Source organism: Anabas testudineus, chromosome 12 (assembly GCF_900324465.2).
Source record: "Anabas testudineus chromosome 12, fAnaTes1.2, whole genome shotgun sequence".
Taxonomy (NCBI): Eukaryota; Metazoa; Chordata; class Actinopteri; order Anabantiformes; family Anabantidae; genus Anabas; species Anabas testudineus.
In genome coordinates this window covers 4,399,934-4,422,841 of record NC_046621.1, presented here as the reverse complement: position 1 = coordinate 4,422,841, position 22,908 = coordinate 4,399,934, and the positions used below count along the sequence as shown (strand labels likewise).

Genomic DNA, 22,908 nt, shown 5'->3' with positions numbered 1-22,908 from the left:
CTATTTTGAGTCATATAGATTTACCGACTCAAGATCAACACACAGAGGCTATTAAGACATACTTTTATAGAGCTCCACTTGTTATTGCAGAGCTGATCAAGGTCTTACACCCATCCAGACTTAGTCCATAGCGCACTAAATGAAAAGAGCATTACTGAGACATAACAGAAGTGTGAAACTTATATTTAATAGCTTTGTAGCATGGAGCCTGCAGAGCACAGGGAGAAGTGATGAAAGGGGGAAGTAATGGCAGCGTGCCTGAGAGAAAAGACACAAATTCTATTAGGACCTAAATTTAAACTGGAGCTCTTTTACCCAGTTTCACTCTGTCTCCTGCTCCCTCTCTCTTTTATACACACTCATAGACACTCTGCTCGCACGGGCTAACTGTAAAGAGGAAAAGGACTCGAGAAGAGAAAGGAGAAAGATCTGGACCGTTGTCAAATGAAGACATATTTTGCAGGGTTAATCAAATTTCCTGTGAATCTTAGCTTTTTAGTAAAAGTCTGTCAAACAAACAGAGTTACAGCAGTGATTGAAACACAGCTGTCGTGTGTCTGGAGAGGGTGGTGGGGCGTTAACACGGCGCGAGTCGCTCTCCCTCCAGTGCACCTGTAATGAAGACATTTTACATACATCTGCATGCAAACAAGACAATTCAGTGATTTGTATTCTGAACTCATTGCGCATAAAATAAATCTTGAGGAAAAATATCCATACGAGCAGCCACATTAAATCAACATCTTCATTCAGCTGTGCTCTGTTTGAATAGTTTTCTTTTTTTATTTCAAATTCTTCCAAATCACAGTGGTGCTCTATCATCTCCTATTTCCTGTGTTGACTTTCAGAATACTTTATTGTTTTTCCCTTCATCACTTGTTCACTCCTGCCCTCATCATGATGCTCTTTGTGCCTTTCTAGCAGGAGGTAAAACACATTACTCTAACTAACTTCACACTAATTAACATACAGAGAAGAATAAACTTTTCACAGCAACTGGAGTTTTATTTTTGCAAAAACTGCAAGGTATAAATGTGTCAGGAAGCACTAATTAATGTAATTGGAGCTGGGTGTCTTCCCTCACACACAAGCCCCAAATCTTCCAAATACAAACAAACTCACATGCACCGTGCCTTTTCTGTTCTTTGCCACTTTTTCTCTCATTACCAACAAGCATGATTAAAGGTTCTGCTGTGCTTAGTGGTACCCACCGTGGCTTCATGCTTTCAAGACAAACTTAAACGCTGGCCAGACAACCAGTGAGATGTGTCCTGCCGTCCAGTGTGTGGGCTGTGTACCACCAAGCAGGGAAGGCTCCTGCCGACAAACAAATGTTCCTCTTTATGACTGCAGTATTCCACTTTCATTAGACGCAGATCTTATTCCCATGTCCCATAATCAAATCCTCCTTGAGTGGGCTGGAACTCATTTATTTAAAATGCTGGTAGCATGCTAAAACTCACATTATCATGTGAGTATGCATGTGCCTTCACTGTACACACTACAATCTATGCTCACATTCAACTTCAAAAAAGCTGGACTAGATTCAGGTGCTTTGCCCTTTACCTCATTAGCCTGCTGCTAAAATCTTCTCAATAAAACCTCAGTCTGACCTTGTCCTACGTCTCTCAGGTGCACAGCCAGAATCTGATAATAGACAAATGAAATTCCACATTAGAGAATACAGATATGAACTTAAGCCAATTCTGCTATCACTGAGATTTATGGATCATAGTGCCACCAAAGGAGAATTCATTCCAGATGAGTCTATCTACAGGCCACGGAGCTATTAGTGTGTAATGTGGTTCAGATGGTCACAGGCAGGAGCAGAGCAGCTTCAGAATCACATGACGACCCAGTGAAGAGCCTATTGTTGACATTCACAATAGAATGAATACAGTACTGAACACACAGAAACATAATCTCTAAGTGTCACTGCAGTATTCATACTGCTAACATGACACATGCATTCACATGTTGTATGGCCATCACTAGCAGGATCAAAACCTGACTCAACAGTTTCCCACATCACTCACAAGGCCCTGTGCAACCACACAAGTGTCAGTTTCCTCACAACCAGCCCATGAGCTCTTTGCTTGAGTTGAAGCTGCACTATAATGGAAATTAGACAAGATTGTGTAAGATGATAAAGATGCAATTTGTCCCGCCTTTACAAGGGCAACAGAGTTAACAGTCGAGTCACAGAGATGTCAATCAAACCATGGTCTGTGTGAGAAGCTAAATCACCTGCTTGGCTCTTGTGTGCAGGAGCTTTTTAATCCTAATTACTCTACTGCTTGGTCCTGTGCAGGTGGGCTGCATCCATTAAGGACACTTGTATCATAATTTTATCAAACCTGAGTATGTTTTCATTGGAACAACTAAATTAATTATCAGTAATTAACAAATGAAAGAAAGAATATTACGTCTCCAATAGACCAATTAAACCTTCAGGTGATCTTGAAGATGTACAATTAGCAGGTTAATTGGTAGCAGGTATTGCGATTGGCTGTTAAAACAGCATCCACCAAAGGTTCAGTCTTTCCAAGCACAGATGGGGTGTAGCTCTGACTGTCCAGTGAGACTCGGGTTACATTAGTTTGCCTTTTTCTGAAATTATGTCTGTTTAGTCCAAGCCCCTAAATCTAGACTACAAGATGTCCCCCTTACAGAAGGTGTTTTTAAATTTAGACATTTCAAACTAAGGTAGATTTAGTTTTGGGGGAGTTACTGTGCATATTTCCTCCCCTGTCATTTCATATCCAGCCACCAGAGGCTCCTATTAGCATCCTGCTCTCCCCTGATGTTAACCTGTCCCTACATTGGTTTGATTACTCTGCACCACCTGCAAACACATATTTCCATTTTACTCTCTTTGAGCCTTGGTTTTTCAACACTGCCACTAAGCCTTTCCCTTAATTCACCATTTGGCCTCTGTTGGATTTCAACTCTTTATCTTTTAATGTCACAAATTATGTGATATTAACTTTAATAATTATTATTAAATATTAAAAAAGAAGACACATAAAACAAAGAGTACATAAATAACTAGAGCCATTAAACTGAAAAACTATAAGATGGACCTGTAACCTCTGTTCAGTCCTATGTTTAGTTATTAAATTGATTAATTGAATCAATCAATCAATTAGTGAAAGAATGGATGCGTTTGCTCTACAGCCTGACAGACTGGCAGTAAATCTTCTTGGAAACCTCTTCTATCTCCATCTTCCTGCCAATTTAAATCTCCCTCTCTCAGCGATGCAACTTCCGCTTTCAGCACCATGTACAGCGCCGTCACTCTCATTTTTCGTCGAGAGCTTCTACGGCAGCTTGAGGCGGGGAGGTAAACTTTTGGCAATATCAGAGTGAAGCTTTACAGCCATCTATACGACAGTGTTTGCGCGTCCTCAGCCCAATGTTCATCACAGTCCGACGCAGCGAGAAATAAGTGCGGCCACGACGCGCAGAGGGGGAGAGGCGCCGGAGACAGGTTCCCGATATGAACTGAATATGCACAGAAACGATTCCGTCAAACAGATCTTTCTGCCACGGGGCTGCTGACGGATAAAACAACACATATATTTTTTTTTAAAAAAAGAAATCCAGCCACTTGCCACGCAAAAAGGAGAGGACTGCTGTGCGGGGGGACGCAAAGGGACTCGATCTGCATGTGAGACCGCTGGTCCACACACTGGAGGCAAGAGATGCAGCCTGCGAGCAAGCTCCTGACTCTGATTCTCCTCATCTTCATGGGCACAGAACTCACCCAAGTAGGTTTCCAACGCCATTTTCCGCCTTGTGTGTGTTAAAAGCTCGAATCCGCGGTTAATTGGCTCCTGATCCGCTGAAAGATTACGCGGTTGCCTCGTATAAAGAGCCCCGGTGAATTAGCCCTGTGCCCGCTTAAACAGATTAACGGGTGGGATTACATGATGTGAATACATTGTGCTTGACGGTAGATCCAGCAGAGCCCGTCTCAGGATCTTCACCAGCAGGGCACAATGAAAAACGAGCCAGATTGTGGGGGATCTAATGTGATCTGTCCGTTTCCTCATTAACAAAGGCTCAGGTTAATCAGCAAGTTTCTGTTTTAATGCAACACGTTGCCTGCAGCTCTCTTTAAAAAAGGCAGCTGTTATGGAAAATCATGAGCTGCTCAGGGCTCCACAATCAAATGCACTGTGTCAGAGAAGGTGTTTTGAACATGCCCATTGTCCACAGTGTGACTTACTGTTGCCTGTGTGAGGGGAAGAGAACATTTAGTGCAACAATAAAAAGCCACCCTGCTCACTAGTAAACACCATTAGTGATCAATGGGAATCTGTACTGGAAATAGTCACTTCCTGCTATTCAAAATGCATTTTAAAGCCACACATATAAAAGCTACTGTTCCTTTTAACTGTTGCCTTTCATGAATTCACACACACACACACAGTGAGGGAATGAATGTATTGCCAGGCCCTGCTGTCACGGGACTGAAGAATTTGATGATTTAATTGCCCTTGCTTGAATAGAGAGTCCTATTTCATAGACTGTTGGGTGAATCCAGTTGTAGCTGACTAAAACAATCTAATCTGCCGCTGAGGTACTATCAATAAATTAATCTGTGTTCCCAGTGTAACCATGATATACTCTCCACCAAGTGACAACTGTATAAAATGTGTGGTGGGGGTAGCTTGCTGCAAACCCATGCTGACGAGTGTGTTAAAACAATATTGATGTGATATTGCCTTGAGCAATTGATTTCCTCAAATTTATTAGAAGTCACTGTGCTGTGAGCAGAATCTTTTTTATTCATAGAGCAAATGCTTCATGTAGAATTTGATTTGTAATTTGATCAACGCTGCAACCTTATGCACAGTTCTCCCTTGTTGTTATTTTATCATCCTATATCGAAGTAGAAAATGTAAAGGCTATAATCTGAACTGGACATACAGTACATCAGCAGAGTGCACAAAAATGCTGACTCTAAGGAGCAATGGGGGCCATTTGCACTGATTGATGAAAGACATCAGTCAGAGAGGAGAGGAAAGGAAAAGAGAGCGTGTTTCACTTTGGATTTCACGACAGCTGGTTCGGCTCCGGCATGGTGCAGGTCAGGGCCTGTGTTACAGTGACAGTCTTTCTGTGATGGAGTGTGTGCTGTCTGCTTGAAGGTAAGTCGATATTAGTCCACAGCCTTGCCTGGGTGCTCCTTTCCAGAAGAATAGAAGCACGAGACGCACTGACAGGCTCTATTTATACTGGCCCTGTTATGGAAACCTACAGTACATTTTACTGTAGGACGGCCAGGCCTCGCTCTGCATCTCTTCGCTCCTTGAAGACAGTTTTTTTTTTTTTTTAGTGAGAGGTGTATCGAGAGACAGAACCTTTTAATGCTGCATTACTCATCAGAAAAAAGCTATCCAGGCAGTACGGCCTTGACCTTTGATGCTGAACAATAACACCCACTTAATGACCACATTAAGCAGCGTTTCTTCAAAAGCCTCACACAGTTTCAGACAGTGTGGGGCGGCTGTGAGTCTTTTCTCAACATCTGGCCGAGGGAGCAGGGAGATGCCTGATTAGTAGCACACTCTCCTCTTTCATTTCCGCACACCTCCGTTCACCTCCGCTGAAGGGTTTGGCGACCGCCTGGTGTTCACACAGAGAAGAATAGTAAGCAGCTAGAGCAGCATCTGTTCCTCACCTAGTGGCTCCCGAATGGCTGCATCCTAAAGCATCTGACTGACACCTAGCAAAACAGATGGCACTACTATAGCCACTCCGTTGATGCCCACATACAGTACGTTAGCCCATAATGCACAGGATCACTGTACAGCACTTGTATGTAAAGGTTTTCGATTGGTATCCCTGTGCAGTTGAGCATGTGTTGTTTTTTTATGTGTGTTTGTATAAATCTTTACATTGAACCATCTCAACCTTGTGTTTCACATGAAAACAATCTACTACTCTACATGTCCACGTCTATGTTAAACAAGCAGGGGGACATTTTTGAAACAGTTAGGTGAGAAACTGAGATGGAGTTGAGCTGAATTGCAATATGCGTGGTGTGATTGGCAGCTGGGGTTGAATCTATTTATTATTCAGTATGGCTGGTTGAGCAACGAAGAAAGACGAGGGGAGAGAAAGAGAGAGAGAGAAAGCGAGCAGAAGAGGAGTAGGTGGAGATACGATGCATTTTGTAGTGCACTTGCCGGCTGGAAATGAGATTTTTTTGCTACTTTATGAACACGTATTGCATTGTACTCTGAGCGTGTCAGTGTGGTAATACACCTGTATGCACAGAATCCAAACACCTGTTCACCAGAACACAACACAGTACAGTAATCCAGCCAAAAATACTACTTTTCTAAAGCTTTAATGTGCTTTGCTTTTATATTTATTGGTTATTTCTCATTTTGTGCATGTGTTTCTGTGTGGAGTTGTACGTTCTCCCTGTGCCTACGTGGTTTTTCCTCCAGTTTCCTCCCAATATCCAAATATCCGCCCTCAGGTTAATTGGTGACTGTTAATTGCCAGTAGGTGTGAATGTGAGTGCGAATGCTTTTCAGTGTCTCGGTGTCAGCCCTTGATAAATTTGCAACCTGTACGGGGGGTGTCACCTTCCTCTCGCTCAATGACAGTTGGTAGCAGCTCCACCCCCCCGACCACGACCTTAAACAGGATAAGCAATTAAAGATGATAGATGAATTGGAGGACAATAATGGAGCCAAAAATACGACTTTTATGAAGCATTAATGTTCAATTCTATGTATATTTATAGCTCATTTCTATGTTATGTTATGTTTGTCGCTCTAGGCGTATCTACACATTGACCTACACCTTAAATTGTCATTTTTGTCTCATATTGCAAAGTGAAAATAACACTTACTGCACACCTATAAAGCATTATGTCACAGTGATGCTATATCATTTGATCAACACCTGACAGTCTTATTTATACTCTACAAAGTTATATTAAACTGGGTAACAGGTGTGATCTTTATTGTACATAAACAATTGCATTGTTGTAAACACTTCTTGGATCCTTGCACAGTAAGTTATATTTCTGTTCTAATTAATGTATAAATCTCTCTATAATGCTGTAGACTGTCTGGCTGATAACTGATTTGTTCAGCTGTGGTGCCCCTTCAGATGCTTGTGTGTTAAATGCTCATCATCTCAATTTTGATCCCTTTCACCTGTATTGAAACTGAATGTGATCCGCACCTGTAAAGCTTAGAAATCCAGCTCTATCTTTTTGAAAGCTGTGACATCAGGGACCTCTGCACTGCACTGAAATGCACCAGATTACACAAGCTTAGACTGCACTGGACAGCAGTGCACAGCGGTGAGTTGACTCTCGCAGTACATCACAGAAATCCGTTGTCCATCACCACTGTGAGCCGTCGGCTCAAAAGTCCTAAAAAAAAGTGGAAGAGATAAAAGAGGGAGTGCAAACTTTGATTCCAGTTTCCAGTTTACCAGAAAAATGCATTATGGAGCCAACAGGAATAGCTGTGGACACAGAGCCATTTGTGCTATTACTGGGACCTCATGCATCATGCAGCGCTGCAATTCAGTCCAAAATACCAAAGTATTACTAGTCATTCTGGACAATGTTACGATTTGTGTGGTTCAAATAACAATTCTAGTAAGAAAGATGCGTTTCCAAACTTAATATGAACCGATAATGAAACTAAATATTTTTTATTCCAAACAACAATGTAAATAATTCACAAAATTTCATTTTTTTTTTCCTTTTTAGATTTTTTAAAAAGACATTTTGCATATTATCTGCCTCCTCTTGCCTTATGAAAGCTCTGCTCTTTAAGTTCAGCAACGCCAAAATCAGCTACACGATGGCGCCAGAGTCACACGAATCACAAGCTCCTTCTCAGCCTGAGCTGAAGCCATCAGGTATCCCATACATACATAAAAGATATATCTAATATATATCCTGACACCGACACTGTCATTGCATGGCGACATTTTGCACAACTGGTCCGTGTGTATTGTGACATTTTGATTGTGAAGTCATTCACTGCAGTGATGCTCTGAGCTTTGGTTAAATAATGACCAGTTCTACGATGCATGATCCGAGGACGTGCGTCTCTGTGATGGACAGCATCCTTTCCTTTTGGGACAGTAGGCAAAGAAATGTCATTGTCCGCTATAAATAATCCCTCAGCATCAATGTCGACCGACCTCAGCCGCTCTGCTCATTGTCATTCCCTCAGGGGACAGTGAGAGTCGGGCTGCTACGGGCGAATCAGGCTCAGTCCCAGATATTACCATGAACGGACCCCAACCTGGCTGACATCATTGCGTCTGGCTATATAGATAGTTCCGTAGTACCTCCTCTTTCCTGCTCTCATCCATTTGGATGCCTGTGTGTGTAGTCAGTGGCACTTAATCACAGAGCGCACCAAGGCAGGAGGCGGACCGTCGGGCGTGAACGAAATAGTAACGGTGAACCGGAGAGGCAGCAGTGTGCGGGACGACGCGGGCAGAGGAGCCATCCAGAGGACACTTCCAGTGGCCGCTTTCGGTTTTATGCCTCTTTAATCTTCCATTGGACCCAGTGTTGCAGTTTTACCACCGCCCCGACCTTCTCGTTCCGGTCGTCCCTCGCCAGTGCTTCGTCGGAGATGTCCAAAAAAAGACCAGCCGAGCCGGAGTCCCGGGTGAAACAGCAAGCTGCTCTGGGCAACATGACTCGCCTCCCTTGTTTCTCTCCGGAGTCTGTAGAATGAAGACGGCTTAAATAAAACCCAAGCAGAGTGCAAAGATGTCGGTGCCTTTGCTGAAGATCGGCGTCGTGCTCAGCACCATGGCGATGATCACTAACTGGATGTCGCAGACCCTCCCCTCGCTGGTGGGGCTCAATACTACCAAGCTGACGGCGGCACAGGGAGGGTACCCGGACCGGAGCACGGGAGTAAGTGCGCAAGCCTCGCATGTTTCCTGCGGCTGGTTTACTGAATGAATGTCGCCTGTTACAGTTCAGAGATAAACAGCAAACCGTGCGCCTTTTGTTCCCAATTAAGAGGATGAAATGGAAACCAGTGTCACGGTCTTTCAGGGCGCATGCAACAGTGAATAAGACTTGGAGAGACATCACAGATGTCTTCGCGTTTGATGTGGATCCAGCTGCCGACAGCAGCAGCTGGCACTATGCGTAAAGTTATTTCCCTATTGTAGCCTACATGTTTTTTTTATTTCCTAGTATTAATGTAAATAAATAAGAGAGCGAATGGCGGGAAATTAGGGGATTGACGTGACAAATTTCAAAGCAGGGTTATTTATACCCTCTGAATCAGCGGGACTCCTCATTCTCCCTTTGGCGGTGTGTGTGTGAATGAGAGAGGCGCTCAAAGCCAAGGTGCTGCTACAGAGTCGAGATGAAGCGTTTCTTTGTTTCTCTGTCAGACTCCTGGCAGATTCTGAGCTCTCACTGTGCCAACATAATAATGGGAGCGCTCTGTCAAGTGGAGGTTAGCACTGAATTATAGAACAATGGATGTTAAAGGGAAATAAAAACTGGAGAAGATGCACTTGACTGCTGCTTTCTTACATTTACTGTGTTTATTCCTTGATATTAGGACTGTTTTATATCAGTAAGATCCCATGTGAGATCATTTCATTTATGTCAATGACCAGTTTGATAGTGTCTGACTATTTGGAAAAAGACACTGAAGCTTCGATAGTGGTTTTCTTTGTCTTGTCAGCGCACTCTTTAGTAGGACGTTGAGCAGTGGACTGACAGACGCTGTGATTGCACCTTCTGGATTTTGTAGAGTCAAGTTCTTCTCACTAATTGAATCAATCAGCAGGTCTGCTCTGTGAGGGTTTTTTTTTTTTTGTGCTGATGAGGTGGTGATTATCTTTTGTCACTCACTCACTTCTATCTGATCAGCAGGTCAGTAACTAGATTTATTTCTCTGTGAGGGTGGGGGGTGAAGCCTTCCTGACGTCATATATGTGCCACTTTACGCTTTCACACACAACCAGCACATTGAAAAAAATGGGAGTAACTTCTGCTGTCTTGATTGGCTGCATCTTTTCCTTTGTGTGGCTCTGTGATGGTGCAAAACGGGTGGAGCTTTGTGGTTTGTGGTTTACAGCTGATAAATGCAATCGAGCTTTAGCACCAAGAAGGCACAAGGGGTAATAGTAGTGGAGCATCCTCTTTGGTCTTGTCTTACTGACCTTAAAGATGCCACAGACAAACACAGCGATGTGTTTTTGCGGCAAAGAGTCAACCTTTTCTCATTTCATGCCTGTGTCTTTTCTCCTCCAGCATCTTTATTTATCCACTCCTTTGTCCCCAGGTGTTGCCAGCAAATCCAGAGGAGTCGTGGCAGGTGTACAGTTCAGCCCAGGATAGTGAGGGAAGGTGTGTCTGCACTGTGGTGGCGCCCCAGCAGTCCATGTGCTCACGGGATGCCCGCACCAAACAACTGAGGCAGCTGTTAGAGAAGGTAATTACTGCTCAGGTCCTCAGCAGTTAATGTTTTACCTCTAATCTTCTTCACACGTAAAATACACGGGCACAGACATACTGTACATAAACGAACACATTTGCGGTCCTCAGATCACCTCTCTGCCCAGAGGACAAGAATAGGAATCATGCTCTAATGAGCTCCCTGGAAACCCGTCAGGCATCATGGGAGGCAGCTACACGCCGACTCTTTTTGTTTCTATTCGATCACTGAACACATCCAAAGGAACGCATCTAATGATGTAACCCAGCTCAATACCCATTGACTGGAAGCTATGACTACCTCATTTATGCAAAAGAAATATTCAAACCCATTTATAAAAAAAAAGCCTTTTCCTTTAACGATGGAGATAATCCCCGAAACCATGCAGAATAGCTAGCTTATACGCCTAAGCTGCCAAAAAAACAGACATCAACAGATTTCTCCTAAATAAATAGAAGATGAGCCAAGTTCCTGGACCACAACACTTTTGGAGAAACCAAATGTCTTAACAGTATGCATTCTACACTTGCACCATGTGTCTGAGGCCCCTGACTAGCTGGCCTCATGTCAGGGTTTGTGAATCACTGCAAGAAGAATGCCAAGCCAAAACAACATATTGAAAGTCTGCTGCATTTTCTCTACTTGTCGTGCTCATTGCTCTAATTACAGCAAAGCGAAATAAAGATTTATTCATTTACTCCGAACAATGTGTTCATGTGGCACGCCAGGTCCAGAACATGACCCAGTCCATCCAGGTGCTGGACCAGCGAACCCAGAGGGACCTGCAGTATGTGGAGAAGATGGAGGTCCAGCTCCGTGGTCTGGAGACCAAGTTCAGACAGGTGGAGGAGAACCACAAGCAGAACATCGCCAAGCAATACAAGGTATGGAGCCTGATTTCAAGCCTTTGATCCAGCTGCCATTGTATCATAGCTGCTCTATAGCCCATTATACACACCCTTACCCATTATGTGTTTGTGTGTTTCCACTGTGGAGATGGTTCAGAATTGCCTAAACCACCACATGACGTAATAATGTATTCACAATAAAAGCTGTTAAATAAGTGGATACAGAAGAGCAGCTGCAAGAATTCATATTCTTATTACATTTTGCTTTACAAAACCATGTGGTGGAATATTAAACTAATGCGGAAATAATGACCACATAATGGTAAAATGTTGTGCACAGTGAAAGTGTCGCCTGATAGAGGTGAATGTTATTCTTGTTAGTGCCTTGTAGACACTAAACCCCCCACAAAGTTTGTTTCACACGTTCTACTCTTCAATCTGAATTTAATTATTTTGAATGAATCTTTTGCAAGCAGGGCAGGGTATTGAGTGAAGTCATTATTGTTTCCAGTGAAACATTTTGGTTGTAAATAATGATTATCATCGTTCATTCACGGTTTCTGCTGTAAAATGTCAGAAAATAGTGAAAAAGCCGAAGGTGACCATTAAATGACTAAATCAAATTCAGAAGCTGGAACTCTTGAAATTTCTGCGTGGAAAAGGGTTCAATTGAATTAAATGATTCACCCACTATAAAAACTATCACCCGTTCCATTTTAGCAAAAGAATCTCAAAGACTAAAATACTGTGTGTACACAAAAGCAGCCATACAATTTGTATCAGCTTTAAAAACACTTTTTGGCCACAAAAAGTGTTGACATTCAATACCCAGCCTTTTCTTTTGCAGTTTCCATTTTAGTGGACTTGCATTCTTACCTGTAGCACTCTGAATCGAAAGCAGCTTCAGTGTTTGTGCTATCTAACCTTCACATGCCTTTGTGTCATCTACGCATGCTCTAAGACCTCATGCAACCAACCCCACATTCAGTGCATGTGTGCAATATTTTGTAACATGTCTAAGTGCATTTACTACGTGTGTGTGTGCTTTTGTTTGTGTGTCTGTTAGATAGGTTAGCAAGCTCTAGACCCCTGTCAACAGTTTGTCATTTTCTTGCTTGCAGGGCTAACTTTAAGACATGTAAAGAGAGCCACAGGGAAGAAGAGGCAGGTCAATTCCAGATTCCCCTGAACTGGGCTACAGTACTGAGAGCATTTGGGCGTCAAACAGTTAATTTACCTTTAGCACCATTAAGACTAAGAAACCCCACCCCTCTCCTAAACCAACTCGCCACTGATCTCTTCCTGCATGTTACTGCTGTCAAAGATTTCCATCTAAAAGCTTTCTTCAAACGTAAATACATTTATTATTATTATTATTATTATTATTATTATTATTATTATTATTATTATTATTATTATTATTATTTGCTGTTATTCATTTTATTTTCATTTTGGCTTTTGTCTATGCATATTTGGTTACTCAACAAATCTCTGCGTAAAACTATAGACGTAAAATTCGAGACACTTTGTTGTGTGTGACATGTAAAAGCATGTAACCCTTAATACGATGTTGCATTTTAAACGATGATGACCAATAAAGAGCTTTCCCACTTGTTGTCGGTGTACCGAGGGCTTGCTTTTTAATGGCTGGTCACTGCCGGGACGGAGCCACCTGCTCTGCTCGTCCAGCGGGTGGAGAATAATTTCCGGGTTTGTTTGCTCAGACACACACCTGCACAGAGAAAACACAACTCTTCACACACAAACATGGACCTGAACATTCATGTCAGTGAAGAGGCAGGATAGAGTCAGAGTAGCCAGGTTCAGACAGGTGTTTTGTTTTTTTATTCCTTTTCTTTAATGGACAGCAGGTCTCCTTTTGTCGCGCATGACACTCAACCGAGCTTATTCTAATCCTTTCAGGCCATAAAAGCGAAAATGGAGGAGCTTAGACCGTTGATACCAGTGTTGGAGGAGTACAAAGCCGATGCCAAATTGGTATTGCAATTTAAGGAGGAGGTCCAGAATCTGACGTCAGTTCTAAGCGAACTTCAGGAGGAGATGGGGGCCTATGACTACGAGGAGCTCCACAACAGAGTGTCAAATCTTGAGGAGAGACTCCGAGCATGCATGCAAAAATTAGGTAGGCACAGAAAGTTGTTGGCACACATTTTTCTTCAAACACATGCATGCACAAACAATCTCACCGATACACAGTATGTTGTGACTGGCTAGAAAAAGATGTTCAGGCATATTCACATGATACAGAACATCCCAGGAACGTTATGGCTGTAATGTACTGCCGCTCCAATGCAAATAATCCAGTCTGACCTTATACCCACAATATGTGCTTTCTTACTAATAAACTGGTGCACTCTTACGCTGACAGGTAGATTGATAATGATAATGTCCGTGAGAGGGCTACTAATAGAACTGGAGTTACGTCGCAGTAACTTCATTATGTTCTTCCTGCAAAGAAACAAGAAACTAGTGCTGAAGCCATCGGTCTGTTAACAGAGAGTCAGTCAACACTAGTTGTAAAATGCTTTCCTTACGTCATTCAAGTTGTGAATCAAACCATTTACATCATACCACAGGTGCACATACAAACACACAACACTGAGAATGATCCAAAGTATGAAAACTACCAGAGCATCCTCAGTTTCTAAGTTCCCATCACAGTCTTATCTTTGCTTTTAGCCCCTGCCTCAGACTCTTCACACCTCTGTCACAGCCCACAGTGCTAATAGATGCACACCCACACCACAGTGACTAAGATATATTACAAGAGCAGAGACACTTACATGCCGCACATCACGGGTATATTGTGTCCTTGTTTCAAATTATTCACTGTGTGTGATGACAGAACAAAACTGGAAAAAGCTTTTTGGATAAAATGCCTACTATTCTTGTTTAGAAAGCTAGTGGAGAGAGAGAGAGAAAATGTTCTATAGGGTACAAAAGCAGACTCCTAATCTCAGATCCACTTGTGCTTCTTCTGTTATTTAAATATATATACATACATCGTTACTTATTTACTGGCTACACCTGCTATAACTATCTACTCGACTGCAGCAGAAGTCTTGTCCATGTCTTCACTCTCAGTTCAATGCACATACCGATCCTCACATCTGTGGTCAGACTGTCAAAGGTAGGAGATTAGGGAACTGCAAGAGTTACTCCAGTGTGTGTGTATGTGTGAGCCAAAGAGAGAGAGATCAGACGAGATAAAGGCGAGGTCACCCAGCGAGGGACTGGCTGAGGCAGAACAGAGGGTGGTTATTCCTTTTATCTTCACACGATAGCAGAGTCGCTCATGCATGGTGGTGCACAAATACAATTCAGTACACCATTCCTATTATTAAGATTAAACCTACAAAGGTCACTATCTATGCAGCAGAACAACCTCAGGAACAAATAGAGAGGGCAGGAGAAATTTCAGTCCAGAATAATAAATAGTGCAACAGGAGAAATTGAAGGTGGTAAGGGGACAGACAAAGAGTGATAAAGTAAAGGCGAGCCAGAAAAGTGAAAGAGAGTAACTAGGGTCCCTGCAGAGCTGTCCTTCAAGCTGTTTTGTGCCGGAGAGACTAACAGCCCAGCGACTGCTGGGACACAATGGCCATCGATCAAGAGGACATGCCAGCTTGCTGGGCAGTAATCAAATAAATAAATCACCCTGTGTCGTGCCCCAACAATGTGGAGGCAGAGGGAGCTCCAGGCAAATCCAGGCCCTTCACGCCGAAATACTGATGAATGGAGCAGGAGGGTCATACCAACACACAAAGCCCTCTGCTACCATTGTTCCCACCTTCAATTTCCTCAGAGGAGAACGAAATTACCAGGTATATTATAGTGAGGTCCACGTGCTACAAAATCAATATTTCGCTTTTTAGAAACAGCGTGGCCATCTCATTTGTAATTTTTCATCTCTCTGGGTTTTGTTACAGAATAATTGGTCTATTACAACTTTAATTTATTGTTGGCGTTGTTGGGTCTATTGCGTTTTTCTATTTTCTGGGGTCTGCAAACATGGAGAGACGCTGAAAAGAAGGAGTGATGAGAACTAGAGGAATAACATTTTCATTGGGTATTATTTAAAGAATTGTGCCTGCTAAAAAAAAAAATAATAATCTGCTCCATGAGGACTGTGGGTGCAGTTTGAACAGACATGACTGACAGTGACAGAGCAACTTGCTGATGGCCAATGGCCACCAAAACCAAAAATGTCTCCTGTGAAATAAACAGAACTGTTCTAACTTTGGCAGAGTGTTCAAGTAGGATCCAGTGACTCATACTCAAAAGCTGACTGAAGTTTTCAGGGCCTTCAAACAAAACCTGAGGTTAGGCAAACTTAACTTGGAAGAGAGCGGAAGGCAACCAGTAAAATAATACAGACACAATTTATAGATCAAATTTAACTTACTATACTGGCCACAGCTGTGCACACAGTTGTATTCTGAGCTACAGCTGCAGAGATTAGTTAATTAATCCATTAGTTATTATCAGAAATGATTTAACGTAATAGTGAAAAAAAATAGCACAGACACTGCAGTGAATCTAAAATATCTTTTAAAAACAAATGTTCCTCATCTTCTGGACTTGAGCATTTATTCTATAACTAAATCCTCACATTTTGGGGTAAAGGCTGTTGATGTTTTTGTTATATCAGCTCCAGTCCCTATTAGGTTTCCATTTGCTCTGCCCTTTGCTTCAGAGCAAGGAAAATTTAGGCCAAAAGGGGATTAGACCCTGTGTGCATCTCCAGAATGTCGATCCATCAGTAGGCTCTAGAGCAGCTTGCAATAGTTTCAACCAAAGATAGAGGCATTATTAGAGAAAATAAATAAATAAATCAATGGCTAGTGTATTGCCGTGGTCCCTAATCCCAACTGAGGGTTACGTAAGGGACTCAACCCCCACTAGAAATAGTAGATGCTGCTCATGTGACCATGTGTTTGTCTCTCAGCTGCCACTGAGGTGTGATGCCCACACATACTCACAGGCACAACATATGTTGCACACAGAGACACACAAATGCTCTAACGCACATGTGTTTTATTATGTAAGTAAAAGCGCTACGGTGAAATGAGAACACGGAGCCAGAGACAGATTGAATGAGACAAACTAAAATGATAGATAGATAGATAGATAGATAGATAGATAGATAGTGTGCATCACTTATATTGTAATAAATCGGACAAATGGCAGAACTGTGCAGTAGGATGAGAGGAGATCATAAGATGTATATAGTACGAGATGTTTTATAAATGCAAATGGAAGTAATGTGGCATTTGTAACTTAGCAAGGGAGTAAAAAGCATGTAGGTGCTTTTACACAGCCGATTGCATATACTCCAGTTGAACTGTTTATGAGAGTGATTGCCTGGAGAAAGAAACTGTTCCTGTGTCCGATAGTTCCGGTGAGTTTTGTAGCACCTGCCAGAGAAGAGGAGGTGAAAAGGTTGTGTCAAGGGTGCGAAGGGTCTGTGGAAATTCTTCCTGCCCATTTCCTTCCTTTTTCTGTTTCGCTGTTTTTACTGTTCGCTGCAGTCTGTTCCTGTTCTGTGGCTGCTCCTAACCAGATGGTGATGGATGTGCACAGCACAGGTTCAGTGACTGCATAGAACTGTTTCAACAGCTCCTGTGGCAGATCGAAAGTACATCCTCTGCTGGGCTTTTCTGAGAGTCGAGTTGATGTTGGATTCCCATTTCAGGTCATTGGAAAGTGGAGTTCCCAGAAACTGGAAGGTCTTGGCGGTTGACACTGGGTTGTTGGATATTGTGAGAGGGGTTGGTGTTTAGGGCTGCTTCCTAAAGTCCACTGCGATATCCACAATTTTGAGCATGTTCAGCTCTGCGTTGTTTTGACTGTACCAGAGCACCAGGCGATCCACCTCCTGTCGATAAGCAGACTCGTCGGCATCTCGGCTGAGTCCAATAAGCGTAGTGTCTTCTGCAAACTTCAGGATTTTAGATGTGCTGTAGAGAGAGAATAGCAGTGGGGAGAGGAGCTGCAGAGCACCAGTGCTGACTATCTGTATACTAGAGGTAACTCTTCCTGATCACCTCACCTCTTGCCAGGAGGTTGGTGATCGGGTTTGGAGATTGGGGGAAAGGATTTTCCAATTTGTCCAGCAGGCAGGGGAGCTACTCCAGAATCATAATAATAGGAGAGAAGGAGAGTTGACAGGTTAATTAATGCAAGGCTTCACAGAGAAAGATACAAATGAAAACTTAAAATGATCCATTGTCAATGTCCCACTCTTTAAATTAGCATATCACAATGACTCATTAGATTCACTGGATAAAAACTAACTCATCAGAATCTTTTAATTGAACTGAAACGGCTAAATGACTGGATGCACTGTAAGGTCGAGTGTTGAGAACCACTGTTATTTGGGAAAATGTATGACTCTCATTTCTCTCTGTGCTCATTAGAAAGGGTACATTAGTCTGACCAACTCTCAGTCACAGGGGACACAGAACCCAATGTTGGTTTTGTCAAATTCACATTAACACCTCAGTCAACTCTAATTAACAGTACAGCAGCTTACAAGCAGCACAGTGGAGCAGAATACACTGAGGCTCCCTCTTTCCTCTCACTTTCTCACACGTACACACAGAGGAAGTAAAACAGGCATTAGCATGTGTGAACGGAATAATAAGCACCTCGTGTACATCATGCAGAAAGGAAAGTAGAGACAACGGGCCGGATGTTATAAATCCAAACTCTTTTGAATATAAAAGTAATGAAATTGAATCCAGTGAGAAAGATATTTTAAATGAGTTTAAATACCCAAATGGGCGTTGTAGTAGATGTTTCCGTCTCACTTCTTCCCTTGCAGCATGCGGCAAACTGACAGGCATCAGTGATCCCATCACCATCAAGACGTCTGGATCCAGGTTTGGCTCCTGGATGACTGATCCTCTGGCACCTGAAGGAGATACAAGGGTATGTACCGCTGAAGACAGTTACAGAGTATGGCTGGGAATCATCTCCTAATGTGCTACTGAATTGATTTATAAGGCAGCTGGATACACAACTATATCAGCAAAAAATAAATGATGAAATTCTTGCTCATATCCAGGGTGTTCTCTTCTTCACTTTTTTAAAATCAGTTTGTGACTTGATTAATTTTGCTACCACATTTAGGACTGTTGTTGGAAGATTTCAAACATTAGCCCGCCCCAGTGCTATAGCAGTAGATTCACATTATGGAAACTAATGTACTCTCAAGAACTGTATGACAAACAGGGGGTGCTCCTGAAAATGCCCACACCAGTGCCTATTGAAAATGTACTGTGACCTTTTCCGCTTTACAGTATAATGATATTTTGCTATTTTGTAAATCAGTAAAAAGAAGATCTGCAACATAAAAAGTTTTCGATGACCTCCACCTGTCATCAAGCTTAGCTCCTTCTGTGAAATATTTAAACGGCCATGATCACTTTTATCAGGTGTTTGTATCTGATTTCCTTTTGCAAAACCTGGGCTTCTGTTGGTTCAATAAGCAGCTCTGCTTTCATTATGGAAACACATTAAAATGAAACACCAGGGATAAATCTATACAGGTGTTAACAGGAAGCTGCCCAGCGGACAAGGAAGGGAGGAAGCTGGAAATAAAGAAAGTTTATTTGTCTGCTAAGCATGAATGTGCTCTTTATGAGATACATTAATAAGAGACCGAACTCTCGATGTCACACGGGAGGAAAAGGAATAGAAAACTTGTGAAAAACCAGCAGCAGGCAGTGCAGTAGTACTTTACTGTACACTTGCTTCCTGAAGGCTAGTTGTCGTGACAACACTGACTGTACAGTGTGTATTTTAAAATTTCTCAGCAGCAAGGGTGAAGCTTACTGCTGACTAAGATTATATTTAGCATACCGTAAAGGCAACTTTTTGTAGAAACTAATGCATTTTGAACAGAGCACATGAAAGGTGCGCTGTGTATCAAAGGGCAGCAAAAGAAGAATGAACGTAATTGACGAGAGCAGACAGGCCTACTCCACTTCTTTTCATCTCATGGTTTCCTTACCTTAGTGTTTTTTTTTTCTCAGCCCGTAGAGACCTGCTTCCTCGATGTGAATCATTTTTAAGTCAATCACAGCAGCACATGGAAGCAGGTAGGGGAAGGGCTTCAGGTGTCTCAGTCCCACTGAGAACGAGGAAGTGTTTGAGCCTCCAGCGGCTCCGGAATGAGAGCTCTCTGCCCACCACCGCAGGGGCCAGCAGGAAGCTGGCTCGAAGCAGCTGAGACAGGTCTTTTATCTGGAATGATGGGCACTAGCCCTGTGGGGCCCGGCTCATGCATCCCTGTGGCTGTCATCCTGACTGTTTGTATTCAGAAGCTGCCGAATCACAGCTTTGTCTGCTCCTCGAGGAAGTCTTGATGCTAACTTAATTGGGATGCTTGTTGACGATGTGATTTGATTTAATCTCTGTGTGATCTGCATACAAGATTCTGATATTCACAAAGGCACACTATGAATGATGGTGACAGGGGTTTGTACTACTGCTGTGTTTGATTCTTATTCTTCTTTCTTCCTTTTGTCATTAGGTCTGGTACATGGACGGTTACCATAACAACCGGTTTGTGCGGGAATACAAGTCAATGCAGGACTTCATGACATCGGACAACTTCACATCTCATCGGCTGCCTCACCCGTGGTCAGGAACAGGGCAGGTTGTCTACAATGGCTCCATCTACTTCAACAAATTCCAGAGCCATGTCATCATCAAGTTCGACTTCCGCACCTCTTCCATCAGCAAGTCCAGGCAGCTCGACTACGCAGGCTTCAATAACGCGTACCACTATGCCTGGGGAGGCCATTCTGACATTGACCTTATGGTAGATGAAGGAGGCCTGTGGGCTGTCTATGCCACCAACCAGAATGCCGGAAATATTGTCATCAGCAAGCTGAACCCCAACACCCTGCAGATCATCAAGAGCTGGACCACCAACCACCCCAAAAGGAGTGCTGGTGAGTCTTTTATGATCTGCGGTACACTCTACGTCACCAATGGCTACTCTGGAGGCACCAAGGTCTACTACGCCTACTCGACCAACTCCTCTACCTACGAGTACATCGACATTGCCTTCCAGAATAAGTACTCGCATATCTCCATGCTGGACTACAACCCACGTGACCGCGCCCTCTATGCTTGGAACAATGGTCACCAGGTTCTCTACAATGTCACACTGTTCCACGTTATCCGCTCAGAAGAACTGTAACCGCGGAAAATGGATTTCCTACGTAAATACATAATGTCTGTGTAGAGATCTCCCTATATACACAAATATATCTGAGAAAGAAAAAGACTAAGGCAAGACTATTCTATTTATAATATCACATAACTTTTGCTGAGAGACTGCATCAACAGTGAATGCAAAGTGGATTGAATGTGCATATAAATGATACTGAAAAAACTAAATCTATAATTGAAGGGTTTCATTCCAAAATGTAATATATTTGTTACAGAAAAAAAAAGATTTATCAGGTAATATCACAAAGTCACATATTCTATGATTGTTAGAAAAACTCAACTGTTTTGTAAATAAGGGGCGAAATATAACTTCTAATGTCAACAGTTATCTAATAGTAGTTTTTATTCCAATAGCTGTCACCATTTTGTTAGAGGTATTTTATTTTGGAATGAAACTCTTTGTTTGCCGCATAGAAAATGATTGTAAAAGTAGAATATATATCAGATGTAAAAGTATAAGAACAGATGCCAAAAAAATTAACATCACGCCTTTTTTTTATATGATGGAATATCAACCTAAGCTCCGATTCTTCTGCAGATGTCCTCCCAGCTGAACTTTTCTCTTGGTCACTGGGGGTCCTGGAACAAAGACTGTTGGTAATAAACTGTTGGATCCCTAGGTCCCATAGACATGACAGAAAAGTAGGAGGTCAGTCTAGTCAGAAGACTTAATAGCTTAATGGGTGCAGTCTGTCATATTGTTTTTATCAAGTACAGTAGCAAATCAAAAGTCTGTAGAGAAACAGCAAACAACAATAACAACATCCACTAAAAGACCTGAAGGCACTGACTGTTGACAGCACTGTTGTTTGAGATGAATTTTCTGTGTTAGTGACTATGTGTGAAAAAGGCTTTCTTTGCATGAGTGTTTTCTATCACTCCGGTCTGCTCTTCTGAATGTCTTTTGCTGTACGATACTTAAAAAAAAACAAAACAAACAATGGAGGGGTGGGGAGGGAGTGGGGGCAGTGGGGTGCAGGTGAACATGTTAGAATACCTGTGAGATTTGAGGATTTGCAGTATAATTTATTTTTCCCTGCTTCTTTCTCTTTAGTTCTCCTTGTTTTGTTTGTTTCTATTTCTTTGCCATCATTTTTATTTTTCCAATGTTCTTGTATCGCTGTAACTGTTGGCGCTGGTTTTGCCTCTCTGTATTTGTTTACTTGGACTGCGTGGGAGAAATCTATCTAGCTCACATCTCGGAAGAAAAAAACAAATAACAGAATGTATCAAGTATTGTATCCTGGGAACCTGGTCGTCCTCTGTGTTCAATTCACATCATGCGCCCGTAGTAAGCAGAGGTTTTTTTTAGAGGATAATCCTGTCTTATGTCATGTATTCCCCCACTGCTAGTGAAGGATAATGCTGTTTAAATGTATACCCTTGCCGAGGACAAAAGCTTTTCACTCTTTTTGCGCTTTGCTGGACATGTGTTGTATCTGAGATGAGATAGTTAATGATTCGTGTCAATAAAACAGAGAAATCTGATGCTCTGATTGTTGCCTTAAAGCTACAAGCTGCCATGCGACAGCTCTTCCTCTTAAGCTGTGGGCAAAGATTATTTTGAATTTACATACCCTGTCTTGTTTATATTGGTCTTAAAGCAAGGCGATGTATCTTTTGAGTGAGAAAACTTCCTCTTACAGATGAAAAGGCAGATTCATAAGCACTAAAACGCCCCCTTGCTCTGCTCAGTACACTGAAGGGATTTACTGGAATAGCCTTCATTGGCCTGGTATGAGCAGCAGATGATAGTGTCTACTGTAGCCTGATTGCCATTTGAACCACAACAACCCCTGCTCTTCTTCACTGTACACCCACTTTAAGATTTATAAAAAAGAAATCTAACATTATCCTATTCAAGAGCAATTACTGCACAGGCTTTATTTTCACTATTTGCCACTGTCACCAGCATCACGATCGCTACATATCAAATACTTTGAAGGTTTAGCTGTTACTTTATCTGTCAGAGAAGTGTTATCAACTGGAATAACCTCGTTTTAAATTTCTTTTCCATCACTTGACATTTCTTTTATTTGTATTTTCTGAAATCTTCTTATTAGGGTAAAAACTAACCCCTTTTTGTTCACTCAACAGTTTTCTCTCCTTCTTTGATCTCCACTCCATTTCATTTACCCCCACCACTACCCTTCTTCTGCTCCCCCATCTTTCAACCAGTCTTGCTTTCCCGCTCTTTGTTGCTCCCACTCCCTCGCTGCCTCTTAGTCCTCTGATGTTTCAATCGATGAATAAATGATTGCTTCTATTTTCACTCTGAGTGCTTGGCCAACACAAGCTGCTTTGCTCCCCAGGAAGAGTTAGAG

General features: G+C 42.3%; 1 protein-coding gene across 2 annotated transcripts; it reads left to right on the top strand.

The window, feature by feature from the left end:
• The first annotated feature begins 3,282 nt into the window (after positions 1–3,282).
• olfm1b (olfactomedin 1b) lies at positions 3,283–21,517 on the top strand. Of its 2 annotated transcripts, none has more exons than XM_026353717.1 (6): positions 3,283–3,770; positions 10,317–10,466; positions 11,198–11,353; positions 13,241–13,460; positions 18,165–18,271; positions 19,878–21,517. In XM_026353717.1, the coding sequence occupies exons 1-6, from the start codon at positions 3,705–3,707 to the stop codon at positions 20,550–20,552; spliced, it is 1,374 nt and encodes a 457-aa protein (XP_026209502.1). In that variant the 5' UTR covers positions 3,283–3,704; the 3' UTR covers positions 20,553–21,517. The 2 variants fall into 2 exon arrangements, with proteins under 2 accessions (XP_026209502.1, XP_026209501.1); XM_026353716.1 differs by lacking the exon at positions 3,283–3,770 and adding an exon at positions 8,404–8,923.
• The last annotated feature ends 1,391 nt before the right edge of the window (positions 21,518–22,908 follow it).